Source organism: Pinus tabuliformis, chromosome 3_2 (genome assembly GCF_031772625.1).
Source record: "Pinus tabuliformis cultivar Carrire ecotype Pingquan chromosome 3_2, CPIR1, whole genome shotgun sequence".
Taxonomy (NCBI): Eukaryota; Viridiplantae; Streptophyta; class Pinopsida; order Pinales; family Pinaceae; genus Pinus; species Pinus tabuliformis.
Window position 1 is genome coordinate 491,394,858 of NC_142302.1, and position 15,618 is coordinate 491,410,475.

The 15,618-nt window shown below is 40.3% G+C and overlaps 1 protein-coding gene across 1 annotated transcript in view; it reads right to left on the reverse strand.

Moving 5' to 3' along the window:
* LOC149181435 (uncharacterized) overlaps nt 1–13,436 on the reverse strand; it is a 66,445-nt gene extending 53,009 nt beyond the window's left edge. The window contains exons 1-2 of the mRNA XM_089414216.1: nt 12,959–13,436; nt 12,072–12,831 (exon numbers count right to left, since the gene is read on the reverse strand). Coding sequence (XP_089270342.1) covers nt 12,072–12,831; nt 12,959–13,436 — 1,238 coding nt within the window. The remainder of the gene's footprint in view (nt 1–12,071; nt 12,832–12,958) is intronic.
* Nucleotides 13,437–15,618: the final 2,182 nt, after the last annotated feature.

The following is a 15,618-nucleotide window of genomic DNA, read 5'->3' on the forward strand; positions in this document are numbered from 1 at the left end:
GACCAACTTCCTCAGAGCATATCTCCGCAAATATCGCGCAAAAAGATCTAAAATTCGGACCCAAGGTTCAGCGCGATTTCTTCTCAAATGGATTTTTTTTGCGACTTCTGAAACGTCACATAAAAAAAAGTTATAGCGAAAATGCCACGATGACCTGTTTGGAGCAGCGAAACCCTAGAATCCAAAGCTCTGATACCAAATGTTATGAAACCAGCTCAAGAAAAGATAGAAAAGAAAGATCAACGCCTTAGAATTCAGCCTCTTCGAGGGGCAACCTCCTTTACATTACATAAATGAACAATTCTTGGATTATACAAATGACAAAACCTCCTTTCTATATATAGGAGTCTAAGGAGTCACAATATAATCCAGCCGACCTAACAATAATAATATAAAGCCACAAAAATAACAATAGAGGGATTCTATGGGGCACAGAAATAACAATATGGGGGTAATAGGGGCACAACAATATAAATAAGGGGTATAACTACAATAGTAATGGGGTAATCACTAGTATTATAGGGACCCAACAGGATACATGGCCCTTGTTGGGGAATGTGTTGAGACTGAGCCATCTTCCTTTGAGGAAGCAGTGCAACAGCCAATTTGGGTTGATTCTATGGTGGAGAAGTATGACTCCATAGTTCGTAACAGTGTTTGGGACGTGGTTTCGAGACCGAAGAACAAGTTAGTTGTGAGTTCCTGTTGGCTTTACAAGGTAAATCAAGCTGTTGATGGTAGTGTGGAGAAGCATAAGGCAAGATTTGTTTCCCGTGGTTTTTCACAAGTTGAGGGGATTGACTATGATGAGACTTTTTCTCCTGTCGCAAGGTACTCATCTATCAGATCGATGTTGACACTATCAGAACATATGGGTTGGAAGATCCATCAGATGGATGTGAAGATTGTATTCCTCAATGGCAAGATTGAGGAAGAGGTGTACATAGAGTAGCCGGAAGGTTTTGAGACCATCGATCGTGAGTCGCATGTGTGCTGACTCAAGAGAGCTTTGTACAGGCTGAAGCAAGCACCTCATGCTTGGTACACTAGGATAGAAAACTAATTCACTGGGTTGGGCTTCACAAAGAGTGAAGTGGATGTGAACCTATACCACATCATGGTGAAAGGTAAGTCGTTGATCATTGTACTTTATGTTGATGATCTCACATTGATAGGTGATGATCAATTGATCATTTCTTGCAAGGAGGACCTTGCAAGAGAATTTGAGATGAAAGACATGGGTCTCATGCATTACTTCCTTGGCATGGAAGTGTGGTAGAAGGATGGGGAATTGTTTGTGTCTCAGGGAAAGTATGCCAACGAGATACTCAGGATATTCCACATGGAGAAGTGCAAGCCCATGCAGACTCCTCTAGCAGGTAACTAGAGGAAGGAGGATGCTACTTCAGGAGAAGTAGTAGAGGCTACTGTGTATAGGTAGCTTGTGGGTTCATTGATGTACTTAGTGAACACACGACCAACTTTGTGCTATGCGGTGAACCAGCTGAGTCAAGCGATGGTTCAACCTACCAAGATGTTTTTGAAGGAAGTAAAGCATGTATTGAGATACCTCAAAAGCACATCTCAGTATGGATTATGGTACAGATAGACAGAGGGAGTGAAGCTACAGGGCTTCACTGATGCAGATTGGTCAGGGAGTCCACCAGATCGGAAGAGCGCATCAGGAGGGATTTTCAACCTTGGGTCAACTGCAGTTTCTTGGTACAACAGGAAATAGAGGTCAGTTTCACTCAGCCCGGTAGAGGCTGAATACATGGCTACAAGTCAAGTAGCATGTGAAGCCATCTGGATGCGGAAGATCCTAGTTGGTTTGTTTGATCAGAGGATGGATCCAACTGTGATCTATTGTGATAATCAGAGTTGTATCAAACTCTCTGAGAATCCAGTATTTCATGATAGGTCTAAGCACATCGATATCTGATACCATCATCTCAAAGACTGTGTAGCGAGGAGGATCATGTTGTTGCAGTATATTTCGACCGAGGAACAAGATGCTGACATTTTGACTATGGCATTATCAAAGTGTAAATTCGAGTTCCATAGAGACAGGATTGGGGTGGCAGATAATCCCTTTCTTTTTGAGAGGGAGTGTTGCAATGTGGCAACAAGAATATTCCAATTTTAATTTGTCCTTGAATTAAAATTCGAATTTAGTCTCACCAGCTGCTTGAAAAATAATTAATTAATTCATCTTGAGATAATTAGTTAGAGAAATTCAAGTTAGAAGTCTTTCTGAAGTCATGCAACGGTTATCCCTTAAATTAAGGAGATTATCCCTTAATTAAGGAGATAAGATTGAGTTATATTTGAGTTGTTATTAGTTAGCTCAGTTTACTGAGTTAAGTCCAGTTAAATTAGTTCCAAACTGTTGAGGAACTAATTGTGAGTTCAATCAGTTAATGCATGCATGCATCCAACTAGTGTGCTCCAGATAACTGAAGATTCTCTCATAAGTAACTCATGCATGTTTATTCTGAGAAAGACCTAGTTGAGATTAAAGATAGGGACAATGTACTATCAGTTGCATGTGTTTTCCTATAAACAAAACTCATGCATGCAGAAGGAATTCATTCCTTGAGGATTGCACAGTTTTATAGGGTGTGAGATTAGTGTGAGTGATCAATGTTCCACTTGGTAACAGGAGGATCACCTAGGAGAAACAATGCAAGGAAATAGAAGCTTGGAGGATAGTCCTACCTTCAACAACTTACAATCTTCAGGATTATTATACTTGCAAATCCTCCAAGACCAATTGGTTCCATTTGCAAGGAAGTGCTTTATTGTGCAAAGAAAGTAGGCGTAATACACATACTAAAAGTTGGTGGTTCTCAGGAAATTTTAGACATGGCTTAGGGAGAAACATCATGTCAAAAGCCTAAGAAAATCCTCAATCCTAGAAACCAATATGTAACAATTGCAAAGTTGATTTACATAATAGTGAAGCAGTGATATCCATCAGAGGTTCTTGTAATTGCTAATAAAGTTTGTTGGCTTTGGTCATTCTTCCTTCAATTTTAGAAGCATTGTATTTCTTGGGAATTCAACTTAAAAACAATGGTAACTTGAAAATGGTGTTGTTTTGTAACTTTTCTAATGAAATTACATTGTAAATGGGTGCATTTTCGGTAAAAATTGACACCCGTATTGATTTTCCCACATGGAGGATCATGGTTTTTATTAGAAATTAATTAACGAAGCAATGAAATACACAAAATATTGTGGAAACACAAATTAAAAAATGCATATAACAAGAGAGACATAGATATACGTGGTTCACCCAATCTGGACTACGTCCACGGAGAAACAACCAATCCTTCCTTTTATATTATCCAGCAAAATGAAGAGATTACAATATATTCGTTGTAATTTCCTCTTTTCTCTCACAAAGTCTCCTCTCTCTTTCTCGTTCAGAATAATAATACACATCCAAAATAAAATTCCCTCATATAAACTGATGGTTTGCCTTCTAAGGTAAAAAACCATAAACTAAACATAACTTCTACCGTCATATCATCCACCTAATGAATGGCCTAGATCAACTATGAAATTACAATATTTTACAAGGAAATTTTTCATTTATTTTTAGCTTCGATGGTGCTACCCCTGAACCCCCACCAGGGGGGGGCACTATAAACATGCAACCCCCCAGACAGCAATAGTGGGGGGGAAAGCCCCCTCACACCCCCCCGTCGGGGATTGAGATCCAAACGCGGCTGAAACAAGACCTTTGAATCAGGATGATAATCCAGCTCCACATCCAATAGTTTTTTATCTTCATCCATGTGAACACTTTAGAAACATATTCATCCTCTCATTTTGTATGGGATAAGAGGGGATTGACAATGAGGCTTCTAATTTTGAAGCCCTATCAATCAAGCATATACAAGAGAGCCTGAGCAACAATGATATCATCTTCTCACCTTGTATATGACATGGGGGAATTGATGATCAACTACCAATTTCGAAGAGCCTAAACCATAGCTAGATAAACATGAAAAGCAAAGCCTCAAGCCTAACCCAAAATCAAGTTTTCAACCAAATTTAAAATTATGAGCGTGATTCAGTTTGTGGTCATCTTCAATCTGATATCAGGAGCACTTTCACTAGCATAATTTTTTAGCTTATAGCCCAAATTGGAACTATTCCAGGAATTGAACCAAGTGTTATAGAGTTGGTGGTCAACCTTAAACCACCACTGGTTGAGACCTCAATGATCTCCCACCTTTTCAAATAATTAGGGAGCACTTCCACTAGCATAAGATTTCAGCTTCTAGCAAGATTTGGAATTGTTCTAGGAGTTGAATTAAGTTTTCCAGTGTTGGCGGTCAACCTTAAACCACCACCGGTTGAAATCTTGAGTTCTCCCACCTTTTGGGTTTGTGGTATTCCTTAAAAACCACCATTTCAGAGAGCAAATTCAACCAATTTCTATTATGCATTATTTCATTTTTTGTATTTCAACTTTCTTCTTGGACTCATATACACCCATTCATGTTAAGGGGAGAAATGTTGGACACATAACCCATAAGGATTGGCGTGCAAGAAATACAATAGTAAAGGAAGTCCAAGATACTTTGGAAGGTGAATCCAACAATCATGGACAATGTATTTATATGATCACTCTTGTGAACAATAAATAAATTCACGCTTATCTTTCACTTTGGTTTGCTCATTCCAACATAAACCATGATGATTAAATCCATTTCTAGATACCTAGTTCGTACTCAAAGCAGTATATCTACTTCAACACTCAAACTAGCCCAGTTACAAAACTAATCATCATCCCTATTGAACAATATAAGTGTTGAAAAGGGAAAAGATAGGTATAACATAGGTTTGGTACATTGGATGCAAAACAAAAATTCACCATGCCAATGAATGTCCTCTGTTAAGAGGGAGATTGCACATAACACCTTGTTGGTTCCCTTCCCTGGTATGCCTTCAAAGAGTTCATGTGATATATGTAGAGCCTATGGCCACCCTTGCAACACTCTCTTTATTGTAGAAGTACTCATCTTCTCTTATAATTTTTTATTGTTATTTTTGTAGATCAAACGTGCATAATATCATGGGGAACCATAGGGCTTTACATGGATTTGCTAAGTGGTTTGAGAAGATCTCATTCTGATTTGAGGAGAGTAGTAATCATAACATAAGGAAAGGTCATGTCCAAAGAGGTATTCCATACATAGGTAGAAGGAGTGGAGGGAGAAAATGTCCTATATGTTGTTATAACTATGATGAGATGGGATATATCACAATATATTGTCCCCACACTAGAAGGCTAAGATGTGATGAGTATAGAGTTGTTGGACATGCTATAGAACATTTCCTTGACCTGATTTAGAAAAGGGAGGAAGCCCAACCAAGACAAAGGAATGTTAACTTGGTTAACTCTGAACCTAAACTATTGGATAACTCTGAGACTAGGGATAAGTGTGGCGACATGAAAAGAGGCTCATATGGGAGTGGACATAGGATCCAATATACCTTATTAGATTAAGAAAGTAGACCTTTTCACTTCAAAATTTGATGCAATCAAACAAAAGGATTCTATAAATAAGCCTTGGATTATGGGTGGTGCAAATTCTATTACTCATTAGGGTGCATTGTTGCGACTCAAGTTCCAATTTCGATGCTAAAATGGGAGAAAGAGGTGTAAACCTAGCCCTCTTTCCAAAACTAGGGAGGTTCAATGGATTTGATTCATCATTTGTTTAAGAAATTTGTATGAGTGTGATTCAGTGGATCAAAAAAATAATGCTCAAAATGGAAAGTGTGAGATAGGGATTGAAACCTATACGAATGGATAGATCTCAACGATCTGAGTCTAACACAACTTGTTTCACTCAAATCCGACATTAGATGCTCCCTGAATCATGTTCTGATCGATTTGGGAAACAACTAAAAAATTTAGAAAAATGGTTGCAGGTACAACTAGTCAATAGTCCGTACGCTAATTGGGCATTTGACTGGGTTGACTGTGTATTTTGGTGGGCCTATGAATGAATGCCACTTGTGATCATTTGATTGGTTGTGGCATGGTGAATTTTTATTGGTTAATGGTTCATTTGGGTGGACCAATTAGGAGGAGCCATGTGGGATAATCCCTAGCTGCCACGTGGCCTCCTAATGGCCAATTAAAATTTTATGCAGGCTGAACAACACCCTCGCGAGATTTGAACTTGTGACCTCACACATATAAACCAAGGCTAGCACCACCGCGCCACATATGTTCCTTATTTAACCAACGTTGAAGGGTTTTATTTAAATTTTGGTGAACGTGCATTTTGGGGGAGGGGTTGGGCTAAACCCTAGCCCCTAGCCACCCCTACACCATAAGATTGCGGGCGGGGGGCCAATGGATAGGGCCTAGTCCAGCCCTCACAACACTTTTGGCATAGTCATATGCTAGTGCATGACCGAGCGGAGAAAATAGTGGCACAAAAGAGTTGGGGGCAAGCCCCAAGGTCATATGACCTTTCGTAAAACCATGGGTACGACAGAGTTTAGAGGGGCCATCCCCTAGGGGGTTGAACCATGGGCACATGCGAGAGCATAGAACCAAGGGTGCGTGGAGACAAGGTCTAGACAAAGTCCCAAAATTTCGGCGCTTTTCACGGTCCTATGGCCATCATGCAACCATGAATTTTGGGACTGGGGGCATAATGGCAACCTTAACGTTCCTAGAAATTCACCCGCAGAGCGGGAATTGTGCTAGGTTTAACGCACTGGTTTCGCGTTTGGGGAGCTTAAGCCAAGTTTAGGTTGAATTGGAGGATAGCTAGTTGCATAATTTGGGAAAATGAAGAAACAAGCATAACTTTCTCATGTTTTCGCAAAATGAGGTGCATAAAGAACCAAAATAGGGGTTTTTTACAGTGTTGGATCCATTAGAGACATAAGTTATACTATTTGAGCTTTGTAAAGCATGTAAACACACTTTTGATTGTTTTTAATGAAAGAGACCCTATATTGGAAGTTGGACCAGGAGATGTAGCCCAAGAAAGGGGTGAACTCTTTATCATGCTTTGTGTTATGTGTTTTAGATATGCTTATTTGTCTCTGTTTGGCTGTAAAATTTGGTTAAAATTTACTTGTTTGTGTGTTTAGTAAGCTGATCCTCTACCCAGAACACATATAAATTTTACTTTCAAATTGTTTAAAATATTCAAGTAAATACATTTAGATCATTTTGGTATCAAAGCAATAGGGTCATTGTGAATATTTGATTTGTTTGCAAGTGTTTTTTTTATGCCTACAAGGTTGAAGTTCAAAAGAGGAGAAGGAGAATTGGTGGAGCCAAGATCTCAATCTTTTTCAAGGAGAACAAACACTCCTAAAGATTCAATAGTCATGGCACATGAAGCAGGTCCTCAAGAGATGTTTGAAGATGAGAATACTTTTAGAAAATCATTCTTTGAGATGTCTGAGATGGTTAAGGTTCTGTATGAGGAGAGGAATTCTAGGCTGTATGGAGAAATCTCAAAACCTCATGGAGGAAAAAGAGAAAAACCTCCAAAAGGGAATGGAGGGAATGGTGATAAACCACCACCTTCACCTCCATCATCATCATCCTCATCTTCATCTTTAGCCTCATCTTATTCTACTGTTACTACCCTTTCAAAAACACCTCCAAGTTCCCCAAGGGGTCATGGTAAAACTCCTTTGCTTAAGATTGACATTAAGTTTGAATTTCCTATGTACAATGGAGAGGTAAATGTAGAAAGATTAGATAATTGGATTCGTCAGATTGAAGTGTATTGCAGGATACAAAGAATCAAAGATGATGAAACCAAGATTCAACTTGCGTCTCTTAGATTGGAAGGTGCAACACTAATTTGGTGGGTAGCCAAAAATCAAGAGGACGTGAAGAAACATGGTAAGGTTTTATCCTCTTGGAATGATTTCGTTGTTGTAATAAGAAAGTGATTTTATCCATTAACATTCATGCAAAAAGCTATTATGGATTGGCAAAACTTTAGGCAAGCTAAAGCGCAAAATGTGCAACCTTATACTCAAGAATTTAGGAAAACAAATTTGATTTTGGGTATAGATTTGTCCTCACAATATACTTTGCTCAAATATATTTGAGAAATGCATATTTATTTGAGACATACCATTCTCGTGTTTAACCCTACAAAACTAGATGAAGTTTGTGTTCAGGAAACTCATTTAGAGGCAAGAGGGGAAAATGTTTCTAAAGAAACTAGTGAAAGTTCCTTTGAGTCTGGAGAAAAAGGAAAAGGTAATTCCAAAGGAAAAGGAAAGAAGAATGTTTCCATCAAGATGGAGAAAGAAAAAATTACATGTAAACATTGTTCCCAAGATGGCCATGATGAAGATCATTGTTGGAAACTTCACCCAAAAATGAGACCCAACAAGTTTAAGAACAAGGAGAAGGAGAAGACAGCTGCAACTTCACAACATGATTTAGGTTTAGATTCTAGAGATGAAACAAAGATCACAACCATGGGTTTTAAAGGTAAGTACATTTCAAGTACTAGTTCTTCAAATTGTCTCAATGAAACTCAAGATGAAAAAACAAGAATAGAGATTTTCCATATTAGAGTTATTTCAAAACATCCTAAGATAGATACATTGTTTGATAGTGGTTCACAAGAAAATCTTATCTCAAAAGACATTTTCAAGAAGTTGAATTTAGAAACCATTCATCATCCTAAACCTTATCCTTTAGGTTGGATATGTGACAATGCAAAATTGCATGTGACAAAAAGATGTAAATTGAAATTTGCAATCACTGCAAACTTTCTAGATGAGGTAGAGCTTGATGTAATTCTAATTGATATATGTGGTATTGTTTGGGAAGCCTATATCTATATGATAGGAGAGTTATTTTTCATCGCCATGAGAAAAAATATCAGTTTTTCAAGAATGGGGTTGAGTACATCGTTAGAGCACACAAAAATAAGTTGAATGTATCTCTTGTAAATGCAGGACAAATGAAGAGGATTGTTTTTTTTTGACAAAAACGATTATGGGGTATTTATATTCATCTTGGCCTGAATGCTGAAAATCTGATTACATTGAGGACTTCTGTGTCTTGTTGCATCTCACTGCTAAGAATGAGAATGCAGCTGAAACTTGAAGATTTCTTCCTTGATAGGAATCTATATTTTCGATTTCAGATTATTTTCCTCACTTGAAGATACCAACAAATTTATTTAATAGCAGGTAGTATTACATGGCAGTAATTAGCTTATGGGATGGGTTCCCATGATTCTTCTTCGTCTTTCATCTTGACCCCTGCAGAGAGGAGGGAAACTTTGTTGGCTGCAATGTCGGCCTCTTTATTATGAGTTCTCAACACATGGTAGTAATTCAGCTTCTGAAAAGTGTTTTCCAAGCCCTTGATTCTGGATATCAGCCTTGCTAGTTTAAGATCCACTGCTGGGGAGTTGGAAATCATTGGATTTATAATGATCTAGGAGTCACCTATAACATTAGCTTCACTTATATTTAAATCTTTGAGGATCTTGAGGCCTTGAAAGAGGGCCAAAGCCTCAGCTTGAATGTTGGATGAATGTCCAAGCCCCCAAGCAAATGAATGAATTTTTTCCCCAAATGGATTTACGACAACACCTCCTGCACCAGCTTTGCCCGGATTTCCCTTTGCTGCCCCATCAAAGAAGAGAGAGTGCCTTGAGTGCGATTTGAGCCAGTCTTGAAAGTTAGTTTCATATTTTCTTATTTGCCAGTCTTTAAGAGGAGGGGCGTTTCTGGCTGTTGGTTAAAATTGCAAGCCAAGGAATGATCCCCAGGAAATGTCCTATTGGCTGAGATTAGAGTCATCTTTTATATCATTCAAGCACTCCTTTATATGGCATTTAATCTTGATTTCTAATGCCTTGTGATTCTGATTAGTATTTCTGAAAATTCTTCTATTTCTTTCTAGCCATATTTGCCAACAAATAACCTTTGGAAGAATAGCCCAAGCGGTTTTGATTACTTGATTTTTAGGAGGTGGGCCAGGATATCTGATAGCCCAATTAGAAAAAAGATCAGCAGTGGAGCAGGGCAGCAGAAAATTGGGATCCAAATTGTGGAGAAAATAGAACCAAATTTGCTTAGATAAATTGCAATCAAGAATTAAATGGACTATTGTTTCTGCATTTTCTTTGCACAGCGAGCAGATGGAGGGACTGTGGAACCCTTTCCTCTGCAAAACGTCATATGTTAGAATTTTGCCATGGCAAAGAAGCCATTCAAAAAATTTGACCTTGGGCCATGAAGGAAAACGCCAAACTCCCTGCCAAGGTGCTGGGTCAAGGGGGACATGAGGCCTCTCATTCAGCTTGGTATATCCCATGGAGACAGCGTAGCCTCTGTCATTCGGCCCCCAGCCTTTCGAATCTCTTTTTCTCATGTGTGTGGGCGCCAAGCCGTGAAGGAGATCTAGCAGCGTGGTCCATTCGTTGAGCAGATGAGCCGGCACCTCAATACATTTCCAGCCTACCCAAACAAAGTCACTCCAAAGAGAGATATCCCACAACGAACACAGCCCCTCTCTATCCATCCAGCATCGCAGCGCTCTAATGGAGGCTCTGTCTTCGATTGGATCCATATTCATGATTTTGTTAGTCCAGATATTGATCTTTTTGCCGTTTCCTGGGATCCAGTAGGAGTGCGCTTTGATTAGAGGAGCAACTTTAACATACAGTTTGAGGAAAGGCGAGTTAGGCAAATGGATCACATTGTCTAAACAACTTGAACGAGGACCTCTGAAATACTTTTTCCAGAGAGCCAATTGGGCCCAGCCAGGCTTGGGCGCAATGATCCTCGAGATAATCTTAGCTGCCATAGCCACATTCTGCTGACAGAGATTTTTGAAATTCAGTCCACCCTCCCACAGTGGCTTGGAGATGGTTTCCCAGCTGATAAGGGGGATCTTTTTTTCATTTTATTTTCTGCCCTTCCAAAAGAACCTGCGCATGAACTCTTACATTTTTTTTAATATGATTGCCAGAGCAAGAAGTCCAGCAAAATGAAATAGATGGAGGCTGGTGAGCATAGATTTAATCGGGATGGATTTGCCAGCAGAGTTGAGCCAGGAGAAGCCCCAGGCTTGGATCCTAGACTTGAATTTTTCAAGCTGAGGGAGCCATTCTTTGCTTGTAATTCTCTTATGAAAAACAGGGAGGCCCAAATATTTGAAAGAGGTCAAAGAAGAGGAGGCTGCAAAACCAAAACATCTAGAAATAGTGGAGAGCAATCTGGGCGAAGTGTTCCAGCTGAAGATATGGCATTTGTTCTTATTTACAGCGCTGCCTAAGGCCTCACTGAATTCATCCAAAACTGTTTTAAATTTAGAGGCGGAGGAAAGAGAGGCATTACCTAAAAGCAGAGTATCATCTGCAAATAAGGCGCGGTTTATGTTTTTTACCCCTCTTGCAATACACAGTCCATTGATTTCTTGATCTTGCATCTTTTTGTCTAATAGGAAGCTGAGAACAGAGGCTTGGATGACAAATAGCAGAGGGGATAGAGGACACCCCTGCCTAAGCCCTCTCAAAGCTTTGAAAAAATCAGTGGCTCTTCCATTTACAAGAGGAGCAATCCATGGCTCTGAGATGCATGCCCGGACCCATTTAATGAAATTTGCTCCAAAACCAAACTTGCTCATGACTTTTAAAAGAAAGCTATGATTTACTCGATCAAAGGCATTTGCTAAATCGAGTTTAATCACCATACCTTGTTCTTTTCGAAGAAGACTTGAATGGATTGCCTCTTGTACGAGTGTGAAGTTGTCCACGATCTGCCTTCCTTGGATGAAGCCTCCTTGGTTTTCCGGAATTATTCTGGGAAGAATGGGCTTCAGTCTATTTGCAATTACTTTGGTGATTAACTTGTACCTAGTGTTGCATAAGGAAATCGGGCGGAATCTGCTGAAGTTGTTGGCGCCTTTTTCCTTGGGTATGAGGGCTAAGAAAGCCGAGTTTGTGCTGCCTCCTATTTTCTGAATGTTTTGAGACTTTTGAACCATTTTGAGAAGGTCCTTTTCAACAATCGGCCAACAAACTTGGAGAAACCTGGCGGAGAAGCCATCTGGCCCCGGGGCCTTGTCCGGATCCATATCAAAGAGGGCCTTTTTAACTTCATCTTTAGTGATTTTGGCCTCAAGTATCCCGTTCATACGAGGAGAGATTGCTGAAGGGATAACGTCTAACAGCTCTGGGTATTGGAACGGATCCTTATCATCACTGTACAAGTTTTGGAAGTGAGAAAAGGCTGCTTTCTTGATGTCTGCAAAGTCCTTGTGCATGTCGTTATCCTCCTTGATCTCAGAAATAGTGTTGAAGCATTTCCTGGCCTGGGCTTGTTTGTGAAAAAAAGCAGTGTTCCTGTCCCTTGCTTTGAGCCAGAGATTTCGAGATTTCAATCTCCAATATTCTTCTTCAGCTAAGCAGGCCTTATGAAAGCTCTGTTGCAGCTGAGTTTCTTGTTCTAACAGCTCCTCTGTGACTGTAGCGCTCTCCATATGAGTTTGATGAGAGGCAAGAGAGGCTTTAATGAGTTTCCTTTCTGTAACAGGGTTGGACAGGGATTTGGCCCAACATTTTAGAACTCCTTTTACCCTTCTCAGCTTTTCCTCCCAGATGAAGAAAGGTGATCCTTTGACAGGCTGACTCCAACAGTCCTTGATTTTTTGCATGAAGTTTGGCTCCTTGACCCAGAGGGGACTAAATCGAAAGGGGATAGGACCCAGATCTAGATGGGCTAGGAGCTCTAGCTTTAAGGGCTTATGGTCCGAGACACTGTTGGCAAGAATGTGCATTTTGGGTTCTAAACCTAGTAACAGATATGAGCTTTGAATGAAAAATCTATCTAATCTGGCAGCAATATGACCAGGACCTATTATTTTGTTAGACCAAGAGAACTTACAAAAGAAGGCTTGATATCCAGCAAGTCCCAGTACTGCATAAGATCCTCCTCCCATTCTCTTGCTGGATCTCGGACTGCGCTGCCTCCCCTTTTTCAGACGAATGAAGAGTGAGGTTGAGGTCTCCAGCAATATTTATATTTTCCAAATTTATCAAATCTGCTTGATGCCTTATAGAATCCCAACAATCCTTTTTTTCCTCGATATTGACTGGAGAGTATACATTGAAAAGGCAAAATATTTCCTTAGTATCCAGGTTCTGCATTTTCAGCAGCAACCAGTGAGTATTGCTTGCCTCAAAGATGACTGCAAATTTGTTGGTGTTCCATAGAGTACCAATCCCTCCCGAGGCACCCCGGGCTGTGATTACTCTTGCTTTACTTTTAAACCAAATTTTCTTTCTTTCTTGCAGGAAGACTATGTCTTCCAGCTTAGTCTCCTGAACGAGAAGTATGTCTGGAGTTTCTGTTCTTATTAAGCTTCTCATGGCTTCTTCCTTAACTTTACTCCCCATACCTCTACAATTCTAGGAGATGACCTTCATTATTTATGTTTCTGGTGGGCTTTCTTGGAGCCTTGGGGCTGATTTTTCAACATCCTGGGCTTTGAGGCTAGCAGTTTTTCCAGAGTTGGCTTGCTGCCCTGTAGCTTTTCTTTGTAAGTCTCCTGCTCTCTTTTTTCCCTGTCTATTTTACGGCCTCTTGTAGATCTTCTTACCGAAGTTTGGGACTCTCCTATTTCTCCTTCCTCCTCTGACTCGTCCATTTCCTACTCTTCTTCCTCAGCTTCTATAGTCATACCTTTTGGATCTTCAGCTCCTTTAAGGGAGGCTGAGGGAGTACATTTTCTTGGAGAAACTGGTTTTTGGGTCTCGATCTCTAGAGTGTCTTCTATCTGCTGGCTTAGTGGATAAAATTTGTTTTCTTGCACCTTTTTGGGAGGGGGACGTTGGACATTAGCCTGAAGATAACCTTTTCCATAGGGTCCTCCCGATTTCTGTCCTTTGTGATTAATTTTTGCTCACTTGACTTGGTTCCAACCCTCTTCATTCCCTTTCTCTGGCTCTGCGTTGGACGGATAGTTTCTAGCAAAGTGTCCATGAACATGACATTTCCTGCATTTGAATGGCAGTTGCTCATAATCCAAGATCTGCACATGAGACCAGCTGCCGACTTTGATTTTGATTGCCTCTGGGAGACCCACCTCTAGATCTACCTCTACGCAGATCCTAGCACAGTCGCACTGATCCTTGTTGTTTGCCCTATCTATGAATTTCCCAAGAGAGTTGCTTATGTGCTTCAAGGAATCCCAGTTCCAGTAGTGAACTGGTAGAATTGGAAGGCGAACCTACACCGGGACAGCCTTGGGAACATCGACAGCCAGATCAAAGTCCGGAGTCCATTTGTTCAGATAGAGGCCCTGAGGGCCCATGAAATACGACCCATTTTGGAAGATCAGATCTTTGTCTTCTTTGGATGTGAATTCGAAGAGGAAGTACCCTCGCCCAAGAAAGTAAGAGGTAACGCTTTGCTTGATCAGAGGAGCCCAGTTCCTATTGACCCATTGCTCTGTAGTTTTCGGAGAGGGCCAAAGTCCCGTGAATTGGCCAATGAGACCGCGATCAGCTAGAGATAAAGCTACTTGGATGGGGGTCTCTGGAGGCAAAGAGATCTCAGGAATTTCGTCGAGCTTCTTAACGAATTTTGATGCTTCGCTTCTTTTCTTCTGAGGCAAACCGGCCAGAAGCTGGTTGAAAGCGTCAAAGGCAGTAGCAGAGGGCGGATCCATAGATTGGCCCTGCGTCTCCATAGGATCAGGCCTGAGGCCGGCCGCCACAGGGGCAGCCACGCAGCAGAAGCCCAATCCCTAGCCTAAAATCCCAATGCCTCAGCGGACGGCTGCAGATCAGAGAGAGGCCTTCTGCGGGCAAGCCCACAGGGAACATGAGTTGCAGAGGGAGGGCACCGATCAATGATCCTATGATTATTATATTTTAATAATTATCCGACAAATGAAGAGGATTGTTAATGCTAGTTAGAACTTTGCATTGTTAATGATCAAACATGAAGGTGTTGAAGAATCTAAAGCCTTTCAAGGATATGATTCAAGTTTGAAATCTGATTTCATTAATGTTTCTAATTCATGTGATAAGATGTTTCAGGAGTCTAACATGTTGCCTTATAAAAGAGGTAAACAAAATGAAGTAAATTTGCAGCAACATGCATCATTGTTGAACATTGGTGTGAACAAGATGCCAGTGTTAGAGAGTGCAGAGGTCAAAGAGAAAATGCAAAAGCAAATTGACAAAGAGGACATTGGTTCCAAAACTTCTTCTTGTGGGTTTCATAATGTGTTGTCTTTGAAAAGGGATGGTGCATGGCGATGTAGATCACATTTGTTCAAGAGCCGAGCCAAGTACAAGACTAGACATGGTAAGCATCATCATGACACCAATCTTCAAGGTGAGAAGAATTTGAGATTGTTTAAATTTAATTTGATTGGAGACTGAGGAGGGAATGTGTTTATTCCTTCAAAGGTAGTTTTTTGTTTTGCATATTTTGGGAAATTGCAACAAGATGTCATTTATGACAGCAAGACAAGGACTCCACAATCAGGAAAAATGATGTATCTTCGTGAAAATCTCAAACTGACAAATTCAAGAAAAGTTCAGTGGATTGAGACTGGAAGGGTGAGGG